Source organism: Chelmon rostratus, chromosome 9, assembly GCF_017976325.1.
Source record: "Chelmon rostratus isolate fCheRos1 chromosome 9, fCheRos1.pri, whole genome shotgun sequence".
Taxonomy (NCBI): Eukaryota; Metazoa; Chordata; class Actinopteri; order Chaetodontiformes; family Chaetodontidae; genus Chelmon; species Chelmon rostratus.
This window is the reverse complement of record NC_055666.1, coordinates 15099306-15126922: the sequence shown is the minus strand read 5'-3', so window position 1 is coordinate 15126922 and position 27617 is coordinate 15099306. Positions and strand designations below refer to the sequence as shown.

At 44.5% G+C, this 27617-nt stretch overlaps 3 protein-coding genes and 1 pseudogene across 3 annotated transcripts; 2 read left to right on the top strand and 2 right to left on the bottom strand.

Annotated features, from left to right (window-relative positions):
- Positions 1 to 2027: 2027 nt before the first annotated feature.
- On the bottom strand, positions 2028 to 10276 carry LOC121611168 (zinc-binding protein A33-like). The gene is made up of 6 exons (XM_041943561.1): positions 9690 to 10276; positions 8905 to 9000; positions 6201 to 6434; positions 6034 to 6056; positions 5310 to 5425; positions 2028 to 4740 (listed from the first exon to the last, which is right to left on the bottom strand). The coding sequence occupies exons 1-6, from the start codon at positions 10206 to 10208 to the stop codon at positions 4175 to 4177; spliced, it is 1554 nt and encodes a 517-aa protein (XP_041799495.1). The 5' UTR covers positions 10209 to 10276; the 3' UTR covers positions 2028 to 4174.
- Positions 10277 to 12670: 2394 nt separating this feature from the next.
- LOC121611170 lies at positions 12671 to 14216 on the top strand (annotated as a pseudogene).
- Positions 14217 to 18402: 4186 nt separating this feature from the next.
- Positions 18403 to 19782, top strand: LOC121612069 (endonuclease domain-containing 1 protein-like). Its single transcript, XM_041944813.1, has 2 exons — positions 18403 to 18708; positions 19177 to 19782. The coding sequence occupies exons 1-2, from the start codon at positions 18403 to 18405 to the stop codon at positions 19780 to 19782; spliced, it is 912 nt and encodes a 303-aa protein (XP_041800747.1).
- A 2965-nt stretch (positions 19783 to 22747) lies between these two features.
- si:dkeyp-121d2.7 (zinc finger protein 629) lies at positions 22748 to 27536 on the bottom strand. Its single transcript, XM_041943558.1, has 5 exons — positions 27359 to 27536; positions 26539 to 26858; positions 25052 to 25347; positions 24372 to 24483; positions 22748 to 24214 (listed from the first exon to the last, which is right to left on the bottom strand). The coding sequence occupies exons 2-5, from the start codon at positions 26837 to 26839 to the stop codon at positions 23175 to 23177; spliced, it is 1749 nt and encodes a 582-aa protein (XP_041799492.1). The 5' UTR covers positions 26840 to 26858; positions 27359 to 27536; the 3' UTR covers positions 22748 to 23174.
- Positions 27537 to 27617: the final 81 nt, after the last annotated feature.

The window sequence follows — 27617 nt, the reverse complement described above, 5'->3', positions numbered from 1 at the left end:
AGAGAGAGAGAGAGAAAGAGAGAGACCCATATTCACGCACCTGTTTTGCACTCCTCTCATGTGGCGCGCTCATCGCTCCAGCACCGCCTCCTCCGGCGGACGACTCTCGAATGATCATGAACATCTCAGCGTTACAGGCTCACACACACACTCTCTCTCTCTCTCTCTCTCCCGCTCGTCCTCCCCCTCCCTCACTCGCTCTCTTGCCTCTTCCCTGCTCTCCTCTCTCCTGCAGGACCTTTTGGTTTTTGTTTTATTTTAGGTGATAAAATTCCCCACAAAATCACCTACATACATACATATATGACAATTTCCCTCAAAAAATGCTTAAAAATCCAGCTCTGTTGATACAGCGGAAATCTTTTTCTTTGTTCCAGGAAAAAAAGAGTGAATGAAAGAAGATTTTCAAGGAAAAATAATAGCTCAAATGCCCTCTGTGCAGATGTTTCCTCCAGTTGCTTCCCTCAGCGTTGCACTGTGCTTCTGTCCATATCTCTCTCTTGGTGTGTGCAGGTGAGGAGGTTTTTATCATCAGCTGTTGTCTTGGCTCTGGGATTGAGTTCCTGCACCTCTGCCCCTGCTCGCTATCGCTTGGTCCTTTAAGTGACACCCTATACCTCCTGAACTTTACCTCTCTCACGTTATCTACCTGTAACATATCGACCTATCTCTCTCCTTCTCTTCCTCCCCTTCTTCCACCTTTTCCCCTTCATCACAGGTAAAGGCTCCTCCTGTTGCCCGGCTGCTTTGTCACAGCTACCCTTCCTGTAGTCGGTGTATACACTTGAATTTCTGGCATCGTCTTTTTCCCTCGTTTTTATTCTTCCTCCTCTCATCCTCTCCTCTTTCTTGTCACCAACATCTCCCTCAGACAGTAATCCTCGCTGCTCTCCATGCGTCTCCTCTCTCAATCTATCCGCCCTCAATCCCCTGTCATATCTGGGGCCTTTGTTGTAACACAAATTGGATTCTTTTGGAGGTGCCCAGGTCAGCTATTCATTAGGTGACAGAGAGCGAGCGAGGCAACAAACAGCTATGTGATGATTGAAATATTTTTGTTTAGCTGTAACACATCACCCCCGTGTCGGCCTGCATGCATAATCTCATCCAGCAGGCATGGCTGGGCACACACACACACACACATTCACACACCTGACCTCTTTTTTTAGACATGCATGTTCACACAAGCGTGTAAACATGTTATTGTGCTTTTGAGCTCTCTGAAATGTATTTGTAGATTTTGCCTAAAGCAGCTACTTACACTAAAAGCAGCAGTTTTCTACAAATACAACCTCCCATCAGTTTGTTTTCCTCACTGGCTTTCTCTCTCCACATCTCCTCTAATCTTAATCTGCATTAAAAACTCCTCTTTCAAACTGAAAAAGACCCTGATGGTGTATATTCTCCACTCTGACTTCGGGTATAATGTATAGCTTCTTTCCAGTTCCTAATGAGGTTTCCATTAATCACTTCAACCCCTACTTTTGGTGGCTCAGCCTCTGTCCTCCCTCAGCCCCTCTCTCCTCATTGATTATTGATGGGAGAGGAGAGGCAAATTCTTAAGCGGGAGGCAGAAAAAAGATCCATTACAGGAAAGCTAAGTTAATTTGAGGGTGTGCACAGGGTAGTATTTTTGGAACCGATCAGTCACATGAGAGAGGAGAGAAGAATGCCCGAGATGAAAGGAGAGATGAGGGGTGGAATAAAAGACAGTTTTTTTTTAAAAGGAGAAAGCAAAAAAGAAAAACCTTTTACACTACTCTCCTCTCAGACTTGTCTTTCACCTTGACCCTCGCTAAACCAGTCAAAGACAGGCCTGAATGACAGGGAGTGGGAGCAGGGCAGTAATGTAGAAGTGAAGGCTTGTGTTACTGCATGTTGATCGGCCTGCAATAATATCTAATTACAGATCAGCACAGTTGGAGGAGGGAGAGGTCGAACTGGACATAACCCTGACAGGTATAGTCTTAAAACCAGCAGGCTATGGTTAATGTATAGGCAGATGACGCACAGAGATTAAGCTGACATGGAAAACAGAAACCAACTTTATTTAGTCTTTGGGTCAGACTAAATATCATTATATATTTGATTTGATGATGACGAAAAAGGGGCCAGCATAAAATAACACAGATAATCAAGTAATTAGGTATCTACAGCTTTAACACACAATGTCATGAATCAAATGTTCAGCTGTTCTTGAGACCAACAGGATGTTGTTTCGGCTCTGCTGTGTTGCATTATATTGTAGAATGTGCTGAATCAACAACTCTCTGACACATAATAAGCTCCACAAAGGTGTATTAATAGAAAGGCCATTGAATTACAAGATTGTATTGTTTGTATCTGAGCACAAGTCGGTGTCAATACATCATTTATTGGTAAGTGTACACTGCATCAGTGCCTAATTCTGGATGTTTTAGATCTGAATCTTCGTCCTCTCCTCTGTGTTAATGATGCTCGATTTTTGCCTTTTGGGTATTTGTGTGGTCTGTCCGGTTTCCAGATATCCATGGTGCAGAGGAGGTGTGTAAAATTTTGTGCAAAATGTTAAATTCTGCACACAAGACATCTATTACATGTTTGTCCATCCTGGGAGAGGGATCCGTCTCTGTTGCTCTTTCTTAAGTTTCTTGACTGGAAAACCTGATAATTAATTGGTTTAAAAAACGTCATATTCTGCATCCCTTTTTTAGATGAAGCTAAAAGCTTTGAGCTGGCTGCAGCTGCTGGAGATTGGCTTCCATGATTCATAAACACCACTGAGAAGCAGAGTGATGATGCATTCAAAGTGAGTTTTGGGCGCCCTCTGGTGGAATCAAGTGTACCAACAACAACCTCGGTAGGAAATTTAATCATGTCATTAAAATCTCATGCCACATATAGAGACAGTGTTTTCTCAGAAAGGATTTTAAAATTTGATTTTTACAGAGTTGTGTTGGACAAATGTGGTGGTGGGGGACAATTAGAAGCAAGTGCCCCTTGTAAAGACATGCAGAAGTCCTTAATTGTGTTAAATCCACTGCACACATCATTGCTTCAGATGCACATACATGCCATTAGAACAACCGGATTGGATACATAAAAGCTACAAAACAGTAAAAAATATATGCTGCTATATAAAACACACAGTAAGAAATTCAGCAAAATCTGTTCATACACTTTTTAAAGCTTTCTGCTTCCAGTTAAAGGTGCACTGCGGAGTAAACAAAGAAAAGCTATGTTTACATTCAGTGTCACTCACCAAGACTCGAACAAATGAATCCAATTCACGGCCGATTTTTTAAAGTATTTTAAACCGCCATTGTTGGTGCACTGCAGCAAACCTGCGTGTTACCACCACCTGTAGATCAGTGGGATGGTGTGAAATCACTGGCAAAAGGGGGATGCCGTCATAGAAAAGAACAGCAGCTAGACGTCTCAAACGCCACAAAGAACCTTAACGTTTATGAGTATGTTAGCAAGTAATATGCTTTACCCCTTTTCTAATTAATTCAGACCAAATACAAAATCTAAAAGGACAAGGCCATTTCATGTTTTTCTCAGCCTGTTGGTCCGTCACTCAATGCATGTTTCATTTCTTTTTTTTTAACTTGAGATGTCAATCTTTAAAAAATGGTCACACTATAAGAAAAGGTCTAAATAATTCACTAAAATTTATTTGGGACTATATTAGTCTGCGGATTAATACACATTTGGTGCACTGGTGAAAGTTTATGACAGCAGCACAGTATTTGTGGGATGGAGTCAAATAAACTACACTCGCCATGTTCATCGCAATAAAGGAACATGTAATCCAGTGCAACAATGTGTCTGACTGATGCGTTGGCACAGAGGAATTAGCGGTATAAAGCTTGTGATCCACTGAGCAGTAGGATCGGTTCATTGTTGGTTTTGGTCTTTTCGTGGATTAGCTGACAATAAGGAAGATAAAGAATATCAACAGCCTTGTCCTTTAAAGTGTCACTTCCTTCAGTTGTAAAGTCAGGAGTCATTTTATCTTCTTACTTACAGTCTTACAAGGATGGAGCATCATTAACACAGCACAATATTTATGACAAGGCAGATATGTGAAAGCTCATGAGATGAGTCCATTTAAATTCATCAGCTGCTGGTTGTTCTTCTGCAGTTTTATTCTGAACCTGCTGAAGCATCAGTCCTCCAATAACATACACATCTATCCCCAGTGTGGCGTTACTATGGTGAGCGGCTCCCGGTTGCGCCCGTTGATAATTGGCCAGGGGTTGAAGTACGGGAAAACAGGCTCTTTGAATTTTGCATCATAGAAGGTGAAGAGGTGGCTCATGTCTCCTGCATCATAAAACGCCACTTCACCACGACTGTAGTCCAGATAGACCCCCACCCTTCTGGGGGGTTTGGAGGGATATATCAAACTGTCCTCTGAGTCGGTGCAAGCTTCATAGTCGCTGGTGCCGTTGCAGTTGTCCCTCAGGACCAGGGTCCAGAAACCGTCATCCGGGCACAGGCTGATCTCCTCCTTCCTGTTGACGGAGGCTGTGGCCACGCCCAGACCCCACGCTGTTTTGGAGCCCACCTCCACCTCCCAGTAGTGTCTGCCAGAGGAAAATGCTTCAGAGCCCAGGACGATGTTGTAGAGGGTGAAGCGCTCCGGGTTGTTGGGCAGGTTGGGCTGGATTTTTCCCACCTGGACGCTGGTGCGACACGGGGAAACCCACAGGCAGGGGTAGGCTGTGTCCGGGTCGAGGGACACCGCAGTGACAGCTTAGAGGAGGAAAGGGGAAAAAAAGTTGGAAACGCACCAATGCAACAACTAACATGTGTTTACAGAGAGCAACCCAAGAAAGACTCCTTGACAGTGACCTTCAACAAGATACTGAATTCCTACCTGCTCAATTAGTGTAAGACGAGCTAGATAAGAGCATCAGCTACATGGATACAAGTAAAATATAAATGATACTGCGTCAGGATAGAAAACTGCAATGTAACCCCATAGATTCATTAAATCCAGTATTGCAGTCTAGTGTTGCACAATCATCAAGTATGCATGGCGACATGTCACAGGCAAGTGACCCGAAATACCCAAAGTAAGCCTTTGCACACAAGGTGACAGATGTGGTTAAGCAGATACAGTTTGAAACACGTCGTTCAGCTCCTCCACCCAGAGCAGGCTGATAGACTGAATACAAATGCAAACTGCTACTACCGCCATGTCTGCAATTTCCCAGCTTGGGATAAATAAAGTATATCTATCTATGTAAAGACAGCAGTGTAACGTCTTCTTCTGGTGAAATGTCTTCTGTGGGAACCTGTCTCTCTGTGTGTCTACACACCTGGCTGAAAAATGGAGCTCATTTTCTTCCAGGTCCGGTACTGCAGAGGTCCCAGGAACTCTGCTGACTGCAGATGGACACTCACCTCTGGGGGGCGCTCAAACAAGCTCTCAGCGCTGACAGAGAGAGAGATAGCGACAAGAGAGATGAAATAATTCAAAGGGAAAGATAGCATCTTCACTGAAGATCAACATTCTTTGTGCCTCCAGTGGATACACATTACAAGAAAAGTAGTGTTTATATGAAACTGCATCCTAAAGCAGGAAGTAGCTTATACAAGATCAGCACTGATGCCTTATTATTATGAAATATCAAGTGTTTACGAAAAACAGGAAATTAAAAAAAAAGTGAATACAGTGAAAACAAACTGACAAAACCTCCATAATCCAATTTTTTAACCTTTTAAATGGAGGTAATGTCCGATCTTCAGCAGCACCTGCAGATAGCTTTTAATTATTCTGTTATTAATTGTGAGACCTAGTTGCCACAAGCTGCCATGAGGCGAGGGCAAAACGCTAAACCGCAATCGTGCCCCCGCATCCTGTTTCCATCAGACTTTACAGTTAATTTCAAAACAATACGCCACTGCCTCGTGACTGTAGACACTGAAAGTGGGGCAACAGTGATGTGGAGGCAGAAGGGGAGATGACCTAGAAATGATTGAGTGACTCATTGGGAAATGACTGTTGTTGTATGATCTCCATATGATCAGCACGGTACTCACCCTCCAATGAAATCTTTGATTCCCTGAAAATAGAGAAGAAAACACGAACCTGTGATTAGAAAAATTCAGATGATATCTCGGACACAGTGTAACAGAATGCTTCGTTATTCGCTGTCTCATCCGTCAACATGAGCAGCATCCACTCATCTCCCCCTCTTCTCTCCCACCTTGAGCTGCTCCGGGTTTTCTTCCTCCCTCAGTTTGAGGCGAAGCTGGTCGGCCGTGCTCTCCAGTCGGCTGATTTGCTCCGTGGTCTGAGTGAGCGCCTCCTCCAGCTGGTTGAGCTGCTCCTCTTTCTGCTTCTGCAGCTTCTCCTTTATCCGCTCCTCCTCCTCGAGCAGGAACTCCCTCAGCCGGCCAAACTCTGCAGTGACCAGCTCCTCCAGATCTCCTGCTCGCTCCTGAAACACAGGGAGGACTCCGATCAGTCGGGGCCAAAGTAAACGCATGTTTTCACCTCAGGGTTTTCGGTACTTTCTTTTCTTTAAGAAAGTGAGGCACAGAATTATTGACAATGACCTCAATGATTTGTTTCCAGTCATCTGGCAACCTGATGTTTGTTATTAAAACCAAAACTGAAAGCTTCTAAAAACAGACAATGAATATGGTTTTCATGTGATATGTTTGCTGTTAAAGAAAAACTCCACTTTTCTTATTCTATAACAGGCAAATCTGAATCACAAGGCTACTGCTGCTTTGCTGCTCTGTTTGAATATATGTAGGAACAAGCATTGTTTTTTGACTATGAGGGGCTGAAACCAACCCTACTGGCCCTTTGGTATCTATGCTATGTATTGATATACCCTGTGTTTTCCCTCTGTTTTGCACATTTAAACAGTCTCGTCTACACTGTGTAACACTTTAAACTGAGCAGAAGCATTAAACATAAAACGTTCTGAAAGACTCCACTACATTTATCTGCCAGCTATAGTTACAAGTTACTTTACAAATTACAATAAGATTTAACACAGAAAACACAGAATGAGATTTGACAACAAAAACAGTCGTTGCATTTGTTAAATTAACTCCACCTCAACCAGCTACAACTACCAGTAAAATGCTGCACCACACAAAAATGCAAATGCAATACTTTTGTTTTTGCTCTCATTTTTAAGACTTTTTCAATGCACACAAAATGCTTTTTTTTTTATTTTTACAAATGTGTTTAAATCCATGTTATTGAGCACTTCATACACCTGACAGCTGTGGCATATCTGTCAAAGATGTTGATTATCTTGAAAAAAGACATATGGTATTGACTATGGAGTTCATATGACAAGTGCTACAGCTGCTGCATGCATTTTGTGGTCACAGATACCCAAAAGAACAAGGCAGGGGGTCATGGATCAGAAAACCAATCAGTATCTCGTGTGACCACCACAGCTCCTTTGCATAGAGCTGATCAGGTTTATTGATTGTGGCCTGTGGAACTGGAACAAGCTGCCATACCTGCCAATCCAGAGCACCCCAAACAGTCAGGTGACTCTGCAGGCCATGCAAGAATTTGGATGTTTTCAGCTTCCTGGGATTGTTTACAGATCCTTGCAACATGTGGACATGCATTATCATGCTGCAACATGAGGTGATGGCAGTGGATGAACGGCGCAACAATGGGCACGACCGCTTGCCCACACAAACCAAATACTGTGTACATAAAAAGGGTTAAGAGAAAATAGCCTTTTGTGTGCACAGAAAAGTCTAGATCTTTTACAATAATTTATCAGATTTTACACAACTCCTTTTGGAGCCACGAAAGGCTTTAAAGAACTTTTTTCACATGTGCAGTAGTACTCTACAGAACCTGATATAATGCAGGTCTTTTACTTTACTAAGAAGACTGTTTTTACACTGTGGCATTGGTCCTTTTGCTTCAGTAAAGAATCTGAAAACTTAATCCATTGCTATACAGCATGATCTGAGGATAGACGGAAGTATGCAGATAGACAGACAGCAGCACAAACACACACACAGAAAGAAAGAGTAGAGAAATTTACCGGAAAAGATAAACTTTACAAACTTCCTCTCAACCTTGTTAACCCACATCCTGCATCCTGTCATGCTGACGGAGAAACAGAGAAGTGAAAATCTGTGGATGTGCACATAAACTAGGTCAAACAGACAGACAGTGAGACATACAGGAAAGTATACATGCTGAGACATGCAGACAGACAGACAGGCAGACAGACAGACAGACAGACAGGAGAGAGAACGACGGTCTGTAGTAGCCAAGAGATATATGTAGTTATCTGCTGCAGCACAGACAGCCCAACTCAGCAAACGTGCAACACCCATATCTCTGTCTAACACGTGCGCGTGCGCACACACACACACACACACACACACACACACACACACACAGACCTCTATTTGAGGTGAATGCTGCTCTGGCGGAAAAAGCGACCCAACCTAAATTCTCTCAGCTGTTATCTCTTTCTGTGAGGGTGTGTGTGTGTGTGTGTGTGTGCAAGCTACTGTATACTTCCTGTACTTCCCGTACTTTGTGTGTGTGTGTGCGTGTGTGTGAACCAGCATAGTGTGAGAAAGACAAACATGACATGACGTGTATGAATGTTTATTATTCACCTCTCTGATTTGGGGAAGGACCTCTGCATTAGCAAAACATGAAAATCATCATGTTCAAACAGCGCTGAGTAACAACCTGTTGTGTCACCACCAGCCATAATCAGGGTGAGTCATCCATCACTCATGTCTGTCAGACAGGTAAAGGTGGAGGAATGCAGGTGAATGTTACTTAGCTACCAGAATTTCTGGTTCTGCTCAAAAGGCTCTTACATACATACTCATACATTTTTTTGTGCTGGGATTGTCGTCAGGACACAGAGATAAACAAATACACACACATATCAATACCTTCAGGAGGTGGATCTTTTCATTGGTCTGCCTTTGGAAAAGCGTGGCCTCCTCCGTCTGCAGCTGAACCCTCTCTAGAGCGACAGACAGCTTATCCTGTTGGCAGGCAGGCAGCAGAGACAGACAATCACATGCAAAACACGGTAAAAAAAAATGTGTTGCTAAACAAGATTATACCTCAATCAAGGGTTAATCTGATTGGTGTGTGGCTCTGAACAACATCTTCTTTGATGGGAGTCATATGATGCCCACGATCCCCCAGCTGCACGGCCAAATTTGAAAAACAGAATGGGAATTCAGCGCCAGGAAAACATGTTGAGACACAGCGAGAGGCCTCTCAGAGTGAGCCTTCACACAAACTGATGATGGTCAGCTGCAAGGTTAATAGTGCAGGGTGAGTTCACAGGAGCTCACAGCGGCCTGCTGAATTCCTGTAAAACACACAGTGCCCAAAGGCTGCAGACAGGGAGCCGCTCTTAAAAAGGGCTGTGTAAGGCCAGAGGAGGTTTGTTTATTTAGTAAATGAAGTACTGGTTTAATGGGACATTTTGGAAAGATGTCATCTTGATGTAAGCTTCTTCCCTTAGAGGAATGGAGCTTAAAATGGGCTTAGTGGGGCAAGGCACTCCGTAAAACTTGAGAAATTAGTTACATACGCTTCCACTTGCTTGAAAGCAATCTCAGGAAGTAGTCTGTGGAAACAGATTTTGCCAGACCTTGAGCCTGTAATGACTGAGGTTTACCAGAAAGAAACGTGTGTATTAGCTCATCCAGTGAGAGAGTACCTTGTAGTTTTCAAAAGCCTCGGTTATTGGGATGACATTGTGGGTCTTGTGGTCCCGGGACATGCCGCACACCAGACAGATGGGCAGCTGATCGTCCTCGCAGTACAGCTTCAGCTTCTCCTCATGCTCCTCGCACATATCCATACCGAGGCGCGGCCAGTGCCCGATGGACGAGGCCACGCTGCTCATGCTGGACCCGGGCTCCCGCTCCTCCGGCTCCTCCAGCGCAGCTTCCGGGTCCCATCCGCTCATCCCCGCGGCCGTGCCCACGACCCCGGCTCTCCGCACGCTGTCCACGACGTTGCACAGCAGCGAGTTGGGCCGCAGCTTGCGGCCGCAGGACTTTCTGCACTTCGGGCAACTCGACAACTCGTCCGCCTTGGCCTCCCAGCACTGGATGATGCACACCTGGCAGAAGTGGTGTCCGCACTCGAGGATCACCGGATCACGGAACAGCTCCAAACACACCGGGCAGGTGAGCTCCGAGTGCAGCTCCTCAAGCGCGCTGGCCTCCGCCATTCTCGGCTGCGCACATAGCCCTGAGAAGTCTGAGGACAGCGGTGAAAGGAGCAGGGAGGAGGCTGATCCTGCTTCACACCGACGGAGGGAGTGGTCTGAGCGCACGGAAGAGACGGAGGGCGTGCAGCAACAGGCTCAGCGCCGCCGACAGAGCCGCTCCACGCCAGGGTGTGCGGTCTTTATTATCCCGGAGCCAAACAACTTTTATTAGAAAGAGGGAACCGCAACGAAAAACCTCATTTACACTACAATAGTTTATTTGGGTCAGTAGATCTGTTTTATCCCTGTGGCAGCCAACCGTGCTGAAATGTTGAAATCACCCTTTCTGTTTATTAATGGTTTATAAAACATTAATTAGCATTAACAAGATCAGTAACTTTGCAAAGTCATTAATAAAGTCCATCATGATGAAGCCATTAACAGTCATTGGTAAACAAAATCAAGCCTGCAGCTGTAATACCTAACTTATATGCATGAACAAGACACACAAACTAAGATGCAGGTGCAACTCACTCACCTTGCACCCAATAAACCCATACTTTAAGCAATCACTTTGCATTCAAATTGGTCAATATCAATATTTACTACTTACAAACATATGTTATATTTATTACCATAACTCATGTAAGAGAGGAGCATGTAATGGAGCTTTAAGGGCTTATTCGTTGGGCTCCACTGTGAAGCTGCAGGGTATGAACTTATTGCATCAGGTAAGTGAGCCAGGTGTTCAACATGAGTTTCAAAACACACCCCACAGCTGCTGAGTCAGTAACACAGAACAAGGAAGAAGAAGAGAAACTGGCTGACACAGAGAGTAAGTCAGAAAGGGGATGCACAATTATTTTTTGTTTATATTCTATTTCTTTTTTATTTTATCGTCAAGGTGAGGGTTCATTGAGAGGGCCTTGGTTTTTTATCAAATGAAATACAAGATTCAGCCCCCCTCCCTTCCTTAATAATTGTCGTATTGTTCCTAAGTGAGGCTCAGCAGCTCTCCCCTGTGTAGAAACTGAAATGGTAGTTTCTGGTCATCCACAGGTTATGACTCGTCACCAGTGACTGTAAATGCAGCGTTATTACTCACAGTCGAACCAGTTTCATTGGCCACGTTAAGTATGTGCTGGATATTTAATCTGCTGCTAAGTGTCATGTCTCTGGTGCTCACTAGATGGCCATAATAAACCACCAACCTCTAAGATTGAACATTCATTCCTACAGTATGTGCTCCTTCAAGGCAAATCCTGGAAAATTTCTTCTGGCAACAGACTTAAGATCAATTGTTTGGACACTTGTTTAATCAATACATTATCGAGCAAGTAGTGCCAGGACCATGTTCAATGATATCAATAGCGTTACAATATTTGTTATCAAAGGCAGCTCATGTAATATCATTTTTTCATTAGTTTAATTAATAATTAATAGGCTTCCAAACACATTTTCATAACCACTGAGTGATGGAAGTGAAGCAAATCAGTGGACTCTTTCTACTGGGCTCTGTTAATTATTTAATCACACATGTTTAAAAAAAATAGACAGCTGGATTTGGAGGGAAGCTTCATTTTCCTCACCTTTCCACAATCACAAGATGAGCTCTACCTCAGATGACTGATGAAAAAAGGATATGCAGAGCCGCTGTTTTCCTGAAGGCAGCCTGACTGCTGGTTAACAAGGTTTGATAGTAAACGGGGGTATGGGGTGTGTTCAAACTGCCAACCAAAGGGTTTCTGCTATCTGTACATATAAGAAGGAACTCAGTGACTTCCAACAAATGCCTATACTCCAGACGCTGAATGGACACAAAGGAAATATAGGTGTTTATTAACAGTGCAGAAGTCAATGGACCCAAACACTGTAACTAAGACTCCGACACAGAGGGTATGTAAAAGGGCAAATAGTTTAATGGTTCATTCGGCAACTGTGCAACAGACGAGCCTATGAGATCCACGCGAAGAGTCAACAGTGAACAGGCCAGTACCAAGTCACTCATGACGACAGACTGACTGGACATACGCAGGAGCACAAGGGCAGAAGGAGACAGGCGTCAGGCAGGCAAAAAGCACAAAACGCAAAATAGTCAAAATACCAGGTAGATCTCAGGAATCTCAGCATCACCACAAAGGTGAACACACCATTCAACAAATACTGGGTGAAAGACAGGTGTCTTTATACTGTGGCGGCAGTTCGGTCTTGATTGAATAACTGGTCACAGGTGCGCTGAGGAGAGAAGGAGGCCGGACTGGAGCTGCCAGCCTCGCTACACACACACACACACGACAGGGGAGAGACAGACAGGAGAGAGAGGTGGTGGCACAATAGAGCAAAAAAGGAGGGGAAACTGCAGAACCTGACAGGGTTAAGTAACTAGAGCTGTGTCTGAAAAGCAGTCTGTCATTAAAGTCTTTGTTCGTTAGAATCTCTTTCCAGCAGACGTATACAGCCGGCCTTCTGCTCTGCTGCGCAGGATGTCTCAGAGGAAGATGCTGCAACTCTCAACGGGAGCTCCGTTTCTTCTCCTGCTCGGGTTTGGTGGACTGGTCCTTGGAGAGATCAGCAACGACTTCTCCCAGTGCCTTGATTTCTTCTACAAGAAAACCAGTATCACTTTGCCAGCCTGTATCACCGTCAGCACCGTGCACCATTGTACTCTGCGTACTTACTTAGTATTGCAGATGGCAAACGGCCCAGGACTAGTTGGAAGTATGAACCACAGGTAGGTTGGAAAGCTGTGTGTGGTGTATCCACCTCATTTATATCAATGAGGGGAGGCTGAATAACAGAAACACCTCTCTGTATAACATAATGCTGTTCAAGTACATTCTCAACAAAAGTGAACATTATAACCTTCACAATGAGACGATGCACTGCAGGACTATTTTTTGAGACTATTTTGTGCAACTTTATTAGTTTTAGCCAGGTGTACTTAATAAACTGGAAAATTAAGGTACTGTGACTTTATAGCAAATCTCTTCCTTGGTTGTTTTTGTTCTGCAACATCACATCCTGAATTCACTGGTGTGTGTTTGAACAACTCAATTCCACGTAGACCTAATGGGAAATGTGTTGTACATTTTAAGGCAACAAGAGATGATGTCACAGGGAACTTTCTGTGTAATTGAAGTGTCACTGTGGTCAATGTGTGATTGGTGTAATGAAGTTTTTTCCATTAGTTGTCACACACTTATTACTTTTCTCTGGTGAGGTACTATGGAAAGGAAAGCTACATTTCATAAGTTCCATTTTCATTTTTCTTTTGCAAACTAGATGAAGGAATGGGTCACACCCCATGTCAGACAAAGTAGTAACACAGACTCACATGAATATTCATCTCAAACATACTCATTGTAGCTTCTAAACAGTGACATGTCCTTCTTCCACGCTGCCAGTTGGCGTTTCACTGTGCAAGCTCTGAGATGACGCCCTTCCGTAATCCCATGGACCAGAATGTGATTGAAAGCCAGGCGGTGGTTGAGGACTGCAAGAACTCCAACTACACCAAGGGCCATCTCAGTCCCAGCTTGCACATGAAGACAAAAGAAAACCGCAAGTCCACCTTCACGCTGACAAACATTGTCCCTCAGCGAGCAGGCTCCAACTCCGGCCCCTGGAATGATCTGGAGAACGAGGTTTTAAGAAAATTCAAGGCCTACTGCAACGGGTCGATGTACGTGATCACCGGAGCCATGCCTTATAAGTCTGCACCCCCCTGGATCAAAAACAGGGTGTCTGTTCCTGAGTACATGTGGTCTGCTTACTGCTGCCCATCCAACAGTACCAGCCTTCCTGAGTCTGTGAAGCCCTTTTTTTCCCCACATATGCTGCTGTGGGAAGAAATGATCTTAACAGTGGAGAGGAGATTGTGCCGGTTAATGTCAAGGCGAGGGCCTCAGTGAGGGGATACAATGTGCGGCGGATGTCTTTAGAGTCAATGGAGGGCATCCTGACACAAAGGCTGGCCATGCCTCTCAGTCTATTTCATGAGCAGTGTCAGTAGGAAAAATGAAAAGCTTTCGTTCCTTGTTGAAATCAAATGTTAGCTGCTATGGGTGTGCACCGCATTCGTCACCACATACACCCCAGTGTGTCGCCAAGAATTCAAGAAGTCCCCCTCCCTAACCCTCTAATTACTGAATGAGTATTTGATTAACCAGAACATAATGATTTTCTTGTGATTTCACTAATAATGCAAGCTTGAAATGAGTGAAGAGTGTTCTGACTAAATAAATCAGTAACCTGCCATGGTGTGAATATATTTTCAGAAAAAAAAAACAGGCTATTGGTTGAAAAGTGAGTGCATAGAAATGTTTATTTTTCCACATGCTACTGAGGCTCCTTGTTTGTAAAATGAATAAATGTTTTAATTGCCAATATGTCTTGTTTCTTCAGACTTCAATCATCCAGTCCACCAAACAAGAGTCAAGAACAGATTAAGCCGTTTGGCACTGGAGGAGAGGATTTGTCACATTTTTCATGGGCACAACCCACAGACTCAGCTCTGCTGCTCATCCCACAAATGCATGTTTCTTACAAATGTCACACCATTTAAAAGGGAAATCAACAGGCTTTCCAATGGTATATGATTTATTGCCAAGAAGCATTGTTAAAGCAAAGAAATAATCAAACACAACTTTCCTTATATATAATTGTGGCTTAGTCTTCTTACATTGCACTTGTCTTCCATCGTAATGGTCTTTGGTACAAGTAGCTCAGTGATGTCACACTGGCCTTCCTTAATACTTGTGAGTGATTACAGTAAATTATATTTTTGAATACAGTTAATGTGGTTGTTTCAAAACTTTTTGATTTCTAGACCAAGTTAATGGACGACACCTGAAACAAGTTGACAGCTTCCAGCAATGCAACATCAGCATGCATATTATCTATTCATTTTCTTCACTGACCAAATATAAAAAAATACATACCCACACCCACAATATGTTATCTGTCATGGTAAAAGAAAAAAAAAATACATTTCACCCTTTTTATTTAGTTATTTTTTGCATGGCTGCATTAGTCACGAAAGGGAGGAAAAAGTATTCACATTAAAAAAAAAAAAACAAAAAAACACTTTTTAAATACATGGTTGGACCAAGCAGGAGCTATCATGGTGTGACCCTGTGTCACCATATACTCTGGGAGTGTGTGAGAATATAATGTGAGACGAATGTCCTTAGAGACCACAGGGGACATGTTGAGAAGAAGGCTGACAATGGCTACCTGTTTGTGTGTGCAAGAACAACAACAACATGAGTTTAAATATTCATCAACATATTTAGCAATCAGTAATATTTAGTGTTCAGTGTTACGACTGGTTTGTGAGTTAATGGGATTAGTTGCTCTCAGTCACCATTACACATGTTCCTGGTGCATGTACCATTTGTGTTCATTTGTCTCTTGCATCCTTAATCATACCGTGGCTAATGTTGTAATTCAGTGCCTGGGGTTAGTCTAGATATACTCAATGTTGGTGAGTCAGATTGCCTCAGACCTGACACACCTCAAGATGATTTGGCATACATTACAGTGCAGGGCTGGGATTCATTAATTGGCAGGTGAGTCAGTTGTTCCTGTAACATGTTACCTTATAGTTTGACATTTTTGGAAATATGTAATAGCTGATTTGCTTAATTGCCAGGAGTTAGATCAGAAGGTTGATGGCACTGTCAACAATGCTGGGTGTTGTAAACAGCTTATTAAAAAAAAAAATCAGGGATGCAATTTAAAACTATATACAGTGAAAGAGAGCCTGAAATGACGTGATGTGCCGTGAGGTAACAATGATGGTCAACAGAAAATATATGAGTCCTCCTCAGCTAGAGTGTCTGCCTGCCGCCATACTTATGAACAGGTAAGTAATGTGAACCCATGTACCAATTATCAGAAGGGTCAGTGACCAAAAAAGGTATGAGTAGCTAATACAATTAACAAACAACATAAATACACATTTATGGCTCCTACAATACCAATTATTATTTCAATTAATAATCACACAATAATATTCCAATATATATCCCTATATCATGTAGATCTTCTTTCTTCATAAGGCTTGAGGTTACTAGCACATAGCCTTGAAAGAGTGATCTTTTCCATCTCTCTGACCAGGTTCATCTGTTTTGCTCCCTCTGCTTCAGGTATAGCAGCCATCACATGACAACTGTTGCTTATCTGCTGTTCTCTACTGCATCTTCCTCTAAAGCTGCTAAAGTGAGGCAGTCGTCAACATAGAAGTTGTTAAAGATGTTGTTTAGAGCCTGATGGCTAAACTGTTTCATGTTGTCCTCAGCACAATTCCTCAGGGCAAAGTTTGCACAACTTGGAGATGAAGTGGCTCCTTTAGGACAAAATCAAACAAAAAACCTGCAACTTGTTAAATTGTGAGCATTAGAGGTGATTTTAGGTGGACTTTGTTACCTTTAGCCACAGCTAAGCTAGCTGCTCCCTCCTGTTTCTAGCCTTTATGCTACGCTAATTAGCTGCTGGGTGTACCTTCATATTTAACTCACAGACAGAGCAATATCGGGCGTGTCAATTAACTCTTGGCAAGGAATCAAATAAAATATATTCCAAACTATTCCTCATGCTGCATTGTGTTCTGCAGGTAGTTAGCCTAGCTTTGGCTCTAACAGCTTTGGTAGTTAGCGCGACAGCTTATTGTAGCAATGCCTCTTGTTGTGTGTAGTGAACAATATGTGTTTTAGGACGATTTGGTGGCTTGTAGTGAGCTTTGAACATTTTGTTATGCTGTTTGTGTGTTTCAGCCTTTTTATGGTAATTTCCTTGATTTAGAGTAAACTCTGTTGCTTCTGTTTTGAATATTGCTGCTATGTGTAGCTGCTGGCCACTTTTGTTGGACACTTGTGATGAGCTCTAGGCCTACATAGTAATAATCGGAGCTCTCAACAGACTGATGCATATATGTGGGTCAGGGGTTGAACGCCACTTTACTAACCACAATCCCTCATTCCTTTGTTTTCCCTGCAAAAATCCAATAAACAATTTGACGCTGGCATTCTTCACAGCCATATCAACTAGAAAATGTCCTGATGATTTATTCCCCAAATTTAAGAGTATGTATCTATCCAAGATATAAGGGGCCATTCAGAGCACCATTCAGCACATCATCATTCATGATCTGGGGTCACTCAGAGAGGTTAGGGAGCAAGTAGTACCAGGACCATGTTTAATATGTTACAATGTTTGTTATTAAAAGTGTCTCATGTAATATAATTTTTATTAGTTAGATGAATAATTAAAAGGCTTCCAAACACATTTTCATAACCACTGAGTAATTTGCAAAGCAGAATTTCTTTCTACTATCTTTTGTTAATTATGTAATCTCATATGTACCTGCATGTTAAAAAACGACGACTATAACTGAGGATTTTCCCACCAACAGATCAAGCACATAATGAAATAAAGAAGCCACAGACTTAAAAAAAAAAAAAAAACATACCAGGTGAGAAATATTGAAAGTATTTTACACCTTACAGAAAATATTTCTGTTTCCCACAATGAGGCAAATTTTGATGACAGAAGAAATAACACAGAAACTGGAGAGAGACGGAAAATGAAACAAAGAAGGCCTGTCAGAGGAGTGTGATGCTTCATCTTTTGAGACAGCATGAGAAAGTTCCTGTCACATTTTCCACAGATTTTTGTTGTTTCAACCAGATATAGTCAGAATGTCTTATGCATCAGTGACATGAAAAGCATCTCTACCATTAGATCTGGAGAAGATCTAACTAAGATACAAGTATTCTAGTCAAGAATAAACAAAAGTTCAGGATAGTGTTGATGCTCAGTTTAAGATTTGGAGTGAAGCTTCATTTTCCTCAACTTGCCACAATCACAAGATGAGCTCTACCTCCCCTGACTGATGAAAAAAGGACATGCAGAGCCTCTGTTTCCCTGAAGACAGCCTGACTGCTGGTTAACAAGGGAATTTTGATAGTAAACGGGGGTATGGGGTGTGTTCAAACTGTCAACCAAAGGGTTTCTGCTGTCTATACATATAAGAAGGAACTCAGTGACTTCCAACAAACGCCTATACTCCAGACGCTGAATGGACACAAAGGAAATATTGGTTTTTTGTAACTCGAGAGCTGTGTCTGAGAGGAAGTCTGTCATTAAAGTCTTTGTTCGTTAGAATCTCTTTCCAGCAGACATATACAGCCGGCCTGCTGCTCAGCTGCACAGGATGTCTCAGAGGAAGATGCTGCAACTCTCAACGGGAGCTCCGTTTCTTCTCTTGCTCGGGTTTGGTGGACTGGTCCTTGGAGAGATCAGCAACGACTTCTCCCAGTGCCTTGATTTCTTCTACAAGAAAACTCCACCAAAGGGCATCAGTGCAGCAGGATACCAGCCAATATGCCAGCGCTACGAAAACCAGTACCACTTTGCCAGCCTGTATCACCGTCAGCATCGTGCACCATTGTACTCTGCGTACTTACTCAGAATTGCAGATGGCAAACGGCCCAGGACTAGTTGGAAGTATGAACCACAGGTATGTTGGAAAACTCATTTATATCAATGAGTGGAGGCTGAATAACAGAAACACCTCTCTGTATAACGTAATGCTGTTCAATAAGTAAGAGATAAGATAAGATAAAATGTTTTAATCTCCTGCTGGGGAATTAGGGTGCTACAGGCAGCAAGCAATAGAAATAGCAATAGCAAAGGCAATAGAAATAGAAGTAAAAAATACCAAACACAAAATAAGAAGTTGACTATATATGTGTACATTTTATACAAAAGACTATAAAAAATATATATATTGGATAAGGATATGGATAAGTTAAGTACAGTGTATGCTCTATTGCAGAGTAGCACAGTAGATAAATATATGTGTGTCACAGTAGAATTACAGTAGTCTCAAAAAAAAAAGAACATTTCAACCTTCATGATCAGAAGATCTATTGCAGGACTCATTGTAGCTTCTAAACAGTGACATGTCCTTCTTCCTCGCTGTCAGTTGGTGTTTTCCCGTGCAAGCTCTGAGATGACACCCTTCCCTACTACTGTGGACCAGAATGTGATCGAGAGCCAGGCGGTGGTTGAGGACTACAAGAACTCCAACTACACCAAAGGCCATCTCAGTCCCAGCTTGCACATGAAGACAAAAGAAGACCGCAAGTCCACCTTCACGCTGACAAACATTGTCCCTCAGCGAGCAGGCTCCAACTCTGGCCCCTGGAATGATCTGGAGAACGAGGTTTTAAGAAAATTCAAGGCCTACTGCAACGGGAAGATGTACGTGATCACCGGAGCCATGCCTTATAAGTCTGCACCACGCTGGATCAAAAACAGGGTGTCTGTTCCTGAGTACATGTGGTCTGCTTACTGCTGCCCGTCCTACAGTACCAGCCTTCCTGAGTCTGTGAAGCCCTTTTTCCCCACATATGCTGCTGTGGGAAGAAATGATCTTAACAGTGGAGAGGAGATTGTGCCGGTTAATGTCAATGCGAGCGCCTCAGTGAGGGGCTACGATGTGGGGCGGATGTCTTTAGAGACTCTGGAGGGCATCCTGGTAGAAAGGCTGGCCATGCCTATCAATCTATTTCATGAGCAGTGTCAGTAGAAAAGATGAAAAGCTTTCGTTCCTTGTTGAAATCAAATGTTAGCTGCTATGGGTGTGCACCGCATTAGTCACCACTTACACCCCACTGTCTCACCAAGAAGTCCCCCTTCCTAACCCTCTGATTACTGAATGAGTGTTTGATTAACCAGAAGATAATGATTATCTCATGACTTCACTAATAAAGCAAGCTTGAAATGAGTGAAGAGTCTTCTGATGAAATAAATCAAATAAAATGGTGTCGAATATATTTTCAGAAAGAAAAGAACATGCCATTGGTTGAAACGTGAGTGCATAACTTCGTTCACAGAGATGCAAACACTTACAAAGTGAGCTAATGGACACCTGTTCACGCCCTAAATCCTTCCCACTCTCTGTGCAAATGTGCACAGTTGTCATGTGCAGGAAAGCTATGTGCCTGACTGTGTGATAATTTCAGTTATATATATGTAAGATTATGCAACGTTTCAGCATTGAACTGAAAAAATAAGGTCTAAACTAGTCCCCAAATCAGCTTTGGTGCTTTTGTGGCCCCTGCAAGAGCAAGTAGGAGTATTATCCACACATGTATCTCACTTCTCTATCTTAAAGAGCAGTGTTTTACTGCCCTCTCTGGTTGAAGCTATCAAGTCTGTTTCATGGTCAGAAGTTGTAGATTACATGTAACCACCATCAATGGTCTTATCACTGTGGGCTCACACAGCCTTCAATACGCAATAGCTTTTCTTTGGCAATGTGTGAAATTAAACCACTGGAGGACAGCAAAACCAAGACCTTTAGCTTCTGTTCAGTTTCCTTTTCGAAGTCAGCTCATCCTCATCCTGTTTGAGTGTGCAAAAAAACCCACTTTGTTGGGCACTTGTGATGAGCTCTCGGCCTACATGGTAATAATCCGAGCTCTCAACAGACTGATGCATATATGTGGGTCAGGGGTTTAACGCTGCCGTGCTAACCACAATCCCTCATTCCTTTGTTTTCCCTGCAAAAATCAAATAAGCACTTTGTGACAGGTACTTCTTTTCAAAGCCATATCAACTAGAAAATGTCCTGATGATTTATCCCGCAAATGTAAGAATATGTGCTTGCCTTTTCAGTCACTGTTTGGTAAGGTGGATGGCAGGGATCTATCTATCTGTCTATCTATCTATCTATCTATCTATCTATCTATCTATCTATCTATCTATCTATCTATCTATCTATCTATCTTAGCTATGAGGGGCCATTCAGCAGCACAGCACATACAGTATCACTCAAATCAGTGCATTGGTTTCATTGTTGATGTTATTGATTTAAACACCACTTCGTTTGTCTTGGTTTATTTAATATGGATGACATCTGTTTCAGTGTATCTCTTGTGTAGACTCTTGGCTTTCTTGTCACCCTCATTGAGCCACTTCATGATAAAATACAGATGTTCGTGGAGTTCGGATGTGTCACTTGGTCATTTGGTGGTTTGTGGGCTGATACTGACACCATCCCGCTGACCTCAGAGGCTGAATGGAAAGTTTTTAACGGGGGAGCTGCAGGGAGGTTTACAGTCAGTGCTTGGGTACACAGCTCATAAACCAATTTTTTGACTCATCTTGGAGGAAGAGACCTTGGTAGGACTATTCTGGTTTGAGTCTGGAGCAAAGTGCGCGTGTTCACTGTCTGCTAACAATCATGTGTTGCTCCAGCACAGATCAGCACGGGTCTCTGATCATTACCACAGGATGTCAGAAAGGAAGATGCTGCAATTTTCAACAGCAGCTCTGTTTCTTCTCCTACCCTGGTTTGGCAGCCTGGTCATTGGAGAGATGGACAACAACTTCCCTAAGTGTCTTAAATTCTTCTATGAAAAAACTCCACCACAGGGCATTAGTTTATCAGGATACCAGCCAATATGCCAGCGCTACAAAAATAAGTTCTGCTTTGCCTTCTTCAAACTGTTAGCATTGTGTACCATTGTACTCCACATACACACAGCCCATCACTCCTTGGATGTATGAACCACAGGTGAGCAGAAAACACTGTGATGTGTAACTGCAGCCACTTTCTGTGTCAGACACAACGTTTAGGCATACTGTAATGATGGGAAATGGGACGTGTTGTTGACATTTCAGTGCGTCTATTTTACAGACACATGAATTCCTGCCTTTGCATGTCGATCTAATGGAAATTTGTTGTCACATTGATGGTAAATAGGTGAGACAACTAGCAATTCCTGCGAATGACTCGTGGTCAATGTATGACTTGTTGAAATGCAGTTTTTTCCCACGCCCTCAGCTGTACCTCTCAAACTGTATGTAGCCAAATACTGTCACACACTTCATCTGTTCTCAGAGGAAATAAAGTAGCATTTCATTTTTTTTTTATCTTAATCCCATCATGCATCACAAGACAATGGATGACTGTAAGGCTACCTTCACCCTGACAAACACTGTCCCCCTGAGTTCCTGAGTACATGTGGTCTGCTTACTGCTGCCCATCCTACAGTACCAGTCTTCCGGAGTCTGAGAGGCCATTTTTCACCACATATGCTGCTGTGTGAAGAAATGACACGAAAAGTGAAGAGGACATCGTGTCGGTGGATCCCAGGGCAGATGACCACATGAGAGGCTATGATGTGCAGCGGATGTCTTTAGAGACCCCCGAGGGCACCTTAAGAACGAGGCTGAGAAAGCCTATCAGCCTGTTTGAAAGGCAGTGTCAGGGTGACAAGCTCTCCGACAGTTAACTTACCTGCACACAGTTTATCTATTATAGCCAGAGTTCTTACAGGTGTGCAGTTGTCCCCCGGCAGACTCAAAGGCTTAAAGAATCTCCCTCATTACTTAATTACTGAATAATTAAAATAGTCTTGTCCCTAGATGGTTGGAAATGAATATTTCTGAAGGAAGTGATGTTGCAAAATTGCTATTTCCCCCCGTATCAATTTCATCTTGTGACATGTTTTCCAATAAAACATGACTTGGATGGTTGAGGGACCTTCAAATGAATTGAAATATTTATTTCTTGATGATATGACTGAAACACAAACATACAAAATACCAAACTGTCAATTATAGTGTCAGAAACAAACAAGGGCATTGACTTTAACTTTGAATAATTGATAAAAAGACAAAAATGTACAATTCATTGATCATCATAAATAAGTATAAGTTTTGTACATACAAACGAGAAGACCGCAAATTAAAAAGGCTGAACCTCTGAGACAGATTTGATTTCTTCTTCCTGTCAACTTTGGACATTTGTCTTCTTTATTTACTTATTTAGTATTGTGTAAGAAAGGCAACTCCATATCACTGAGAGTAAAATTAGCATCTACCAGTCACATTCATCACCTAAATTCTACCACATTCAATGAAAAACCTGCTTTTTCTTTCCAATTCTTTCAGAGATTTGAAGGGGAGGCTCTAAAAACACTGGTGGTTTTTGAGTTGCTCCACGTCACTAAAGCCATTTCCACAGTTGGAGCACTGGAGTGTCGCCTTTTCACTGTTGTGTATGAGCTGGTGTCTCTTTAAGTACTCCACCCGGCTGAAGCGTTTTCCGCACGCTTCGCACCCGTACGGACGTTCCCCTGTGTGAATCCGCTGGTGCCGTTCCAAATTGCCTAGACGACTGAAGGTGCGTCCGCACTGAGGGCACCGGTGCGGCCTCTCGCCTGTGTGCACCAGATGATGGCGTTCCAGCGAGCGTGAGTGCGTGAAGCGCTTCCCGCAGATCTCGCAGCAGTGCGGCCGCTCGGCAGCACAGGCACACTCATGGTTCTTAAGTGCCCAGGCGTGGCTGAACGTGTTGCCACAGTGGGCACAAGGGAAAAGACTGTCCTCTGCTCCACTGCTCTGTAACTGAGAGCCTCCTAGTGGGCAGGGGTGCTCCTCCAGCTCAGCCTCTGAGGTGAAGCCTCCTCCACACTGTGGGCAGAAGTGGAGCAGGTCCCTGCCGCACTCCTCTTCCCCTCCGCTCTCCCCGACACTCCCTGGAGCAGACAGGTGGGGCAGGTGCTCCGACTCTCCCAGCTCCACCCCATCCTCTCCGGTCACGACCGCTGCCGAGTCACCTTCTCTCAACTTCTTCGACCAGCCTAACCTCAGCTCTGCTCCGGCCCTCACGGCGTCCTTCGACCTGCCTTGCACTATCTGCTCCTCTCTCTGCAGGGTGGGTGGCTGTGGCTCCAGCTCTCCGTCCTGCTCCATTCCATCGAGGCCAATGTACTTGGGGGCTAGGCTGATCTCGCTGCCTCGCACTACCTTGCAGTCGGGGCTGACAGGCTGGGGAGCCGTCATGGCAGCCTGCTCGCGGCCTCTCTCAGCCCTCAGTGCGGACTCAAGGCCCCTCAGCTCATCCATGGTCATGCCCCCCTCCGATGCCCCTGCTGAGCCCACCTCCCAGTCCTCCTCCTCCTCTCTCTTTCCTGAATGAAAAGTCGGGGGACGATCTGACAAATCTCCTGAGTAGAGACAGCAGGAGGAAGAAAGATGTGGAAGATTGAGAGAGAGAGGGAAAGGCAGAGAGAGAGAAATCATTTCCACTCCTTTTCAAACTATTGGCATCTGAACATTTCACTATTCTCCCCTTCCTCAACCAGTGAGACCTGGGCTCATTACCTTTGCTTTGGGCTCTGGAGCCCGTGTGGAGGTTCTTGTTGGGGGGATCCATCTTCAAAGCCTCCTTGATTAGCCGGAGAGAGGCGGGTTGATAGCCCTCTGTTTGATCAAACTGCATTGAGAACCAAAATGGCTTGTTAACTTACACATAACACTCACCATATCCATACATTATGACCCTACCAATTCATAAGTTTACAACGTGCCTGAGAATAAAGCTGCATATTTCTTTAAAGCCATTCTATTATCCATCAAAAAGGCCTTCACATTATTTGAGGGCGAGGCTAATAACACAATCTGCGTGCTTTGAATATTCAAATACAGAAGAGAAGTCAAGAGCGGATCCCTGCCACTTGGTCATGTGGTGGAATAGCAAACAGCTTTTCACCTCTGCCAGTAGTATTTCCACCTAAAAGCTTGCAGCGCTTGAGATATGGAGAGCCCCTCTCACCAGGCTCCTCTGGAAGCTAAATATCAAATCAATAGCCTTCCCTGTATCCACCACATCTCTGCAGTGGTTTGATGCCTGAACACAAGCAAAACTCTCTGTCTCTCTGTATTAGCTCTCTTTTTCTGTCTACGTTCGTTTTCATTCTATATGAAGCCGCTGAGCAGTGCAGAGATGCTGTGCCACTTTCTCCTCCTACTCCTCCTCCTTTGAGAAAGCCTGTCTCCCTCACCTCCTCTTTGATGTTGGCCGTCTCCTCCCCCTCAACGCTGAGGCTGCCCTCCCCTTCCTCGTCCTCCACCATCCCTCCCTCATCCTCTTCATCCCCGGGGAACTGGATGAGGTACATCTCCCTGGCCTCCTTCCCCCCTCTTCCTCCTGCTCCTGCTGCCATCCCCACAGCTCCTCCACTTCCTCCTCCTCCTCCTCCCCCAACACCACCACCACCACCGCCTCCTCCTTCCTCCCACACACCTCCAGGCCAGCCCTTGCCATAGGCTGCTGCCGGGCCCTTCTTTGACTTGCCTCCTGTAGAGAAGAGAGGAAGACGGAGGAACGGCGGGAGGGAGGAGAGAGAGGAAGGAGAAAATGAAGAGGGGGTAGGAGGGAGGGCATGGGGAGACAGGAAGGAGAGAGAATGAAATATGAGGGGGTGAGAGATAAGTGGGAGGAGATGATTGGGAGGTCAGGAAAGAAAGATGAAGGAGAGGAGGGTGGAGAAGTGGGAGATGAGGAGGAGGGGGTAGGAGAGGCAGAGGGAACAGGAGCAGAGGGGAGGTTGTGGGGGGAAGGGAGACAGGAAAGGAGAAGTGGGAGGAGGAGTGAGCATGATAAACGAGTGAGGAGAGAGGGGGCGTAGAAGGACAGACAAGAGAGCAGGAAGGAGAGAAAAACACATGAAAGGGAGGAGTAAAGCGAGAGAGGCAGAGAGGGAGAAGTGGAGTTGGTGGGGGCCACAGGGAAGAGGAGGAGAGGGAGGACATGTTGAAGGAGAAAGAGGAGGATGGAAATGTGAAAAGAGGAGACAGAGAAGTGGAAGTGGAGAGGAAGTGCGTGATTACGGTGGTGGTGGAGAGGAGCCGGAGAGGAGCGGAGTGGAGGAGGTGGGGGAGGGAAGGGGACGGGGGGGGGGGAGTGTGTGTGCAACGTGATGAAGGAGAGAGCAGAGCAGGAGGAGGTGGGGGCAGGGAGAGAGGAAGGAGGCGAGGGCGTGAAGGAGAGAGGAGTGGGAAGGGGAGGAGGTAGAGTTGGAGAGAGACAGAGAGAAGTGAAGGAGGTGGGGGGAGGGAGAGGAGCAAGGCAGGAAGGGAGGGAGGGAGGGAGGGAGGGAGAGTGTGCAAAAGCACAGAGGAGTGGGAGGGACAGAATGCAGCCGGGAGAGAGAGAGAGAGGAGAGAGGGGGAGGTGAAGGACAGAGGGAGAGAACATGAAGAGGAGGCGGAGGAGGAAGGGAGGGAGGGAGGGAGGAAGAAGGGAGGGAGAGATCAGCTCTTGCCAGATGGTTTCCAACAAAACAAGTGCGTCTTCACATAAGCCCTGACTGCAAAGCAAGAACCCAGTTTCTCACATTAAAAACACAATCACAATGAAATATGGAAGATGTTTTAGCAAGGTGCCGTTTAATTGTAAAGGCAGCTTTGTGCATGATACAAAGTAAACGTAAAGTAAGCCTCCCTGTCTGGGAGGAAAGGCCATCCTCAAGCGGTAAGAAATACTCACGGGCCACCTCAACTTTTCGTTTCTGCCGCCCTCCACCTGCCTCCTCCGCCGCCAGTCCGGCGTTCCGGCGGGTGGCGGCCCAGCCCATCCCGTACTTGCGCTCGGTTCTCAGCTTGTTCTCGGTGAGCCTCAGCCGCAGTTTGAGAGCCTCGTTCTCCCTCCGGTTGACGGACAGCTCCACCAGGTAGTCGTTCACCGTCTCCTGGAAGAGTTTGGTGATCTCACAGACCGAGGCTCGGATCAGGCTGTCCATGACAGCCGTCAGATGCGTCTCAAACGTGGACACTGACTCCTCCATCATCGTGGCGACAGGTTCGGACCTGATGATGGTACAACACATTTATCTTCTCCAGCCAACATGTCATGATCATGAGTGGTATACAACACACCTCCCCCGCCGATATCGCCAAAGTTCACACTAACACAATTCATAGCTACAGCCACATTATGTATGTTATCAATGTCGCCAATGTCAGTTACAAAAATCAACTTTATTTGTCGCTACTAGCAAGCGACTACACACTCTTAGTAAAATCTACAGTAAAGTCTAACAGGGCTCAGTAATGTTAACATTATTGTTTTTCCATCTGTTACCCTATATTTAAGACTGACGTTATACTGCCAGTTTATTCAAAGTATACAACGGCGATGTTGCAGTTTAATACCAAATACACAATCTGCGTCAGGTTAGCTTGTTGTAATAACTTATCATACTAATCGACATACAATAACGTTAAAGTGGAAGAGGAGCAGCAATCCCTCCGCAACGGTAGAAAGTGATCGTGCTAGCAGCCTGGCTAATTTAGCCCCGTATACGCACCGTTTGCTGGATGAAATCCGGGGGAGTAACTTAGACGTGAAACGGCGACACACGGCGTGATTTCACGGATGGCGGATGAGCTTGCTCGGTGTTCATAGGCACAGAGACACGGCGACAAAGGGAAGCGCCATCCAACTTCTGCCCTCTCTCTCCCTGCTTCTGTTTTCCTTCTCGCCTCCTTCTTCAGTGCTTAATGATGCTTGTCCACACTGCGCATGCCCAGTACCGTAATTACCCTACACTCAAGAGCAGCCGCACC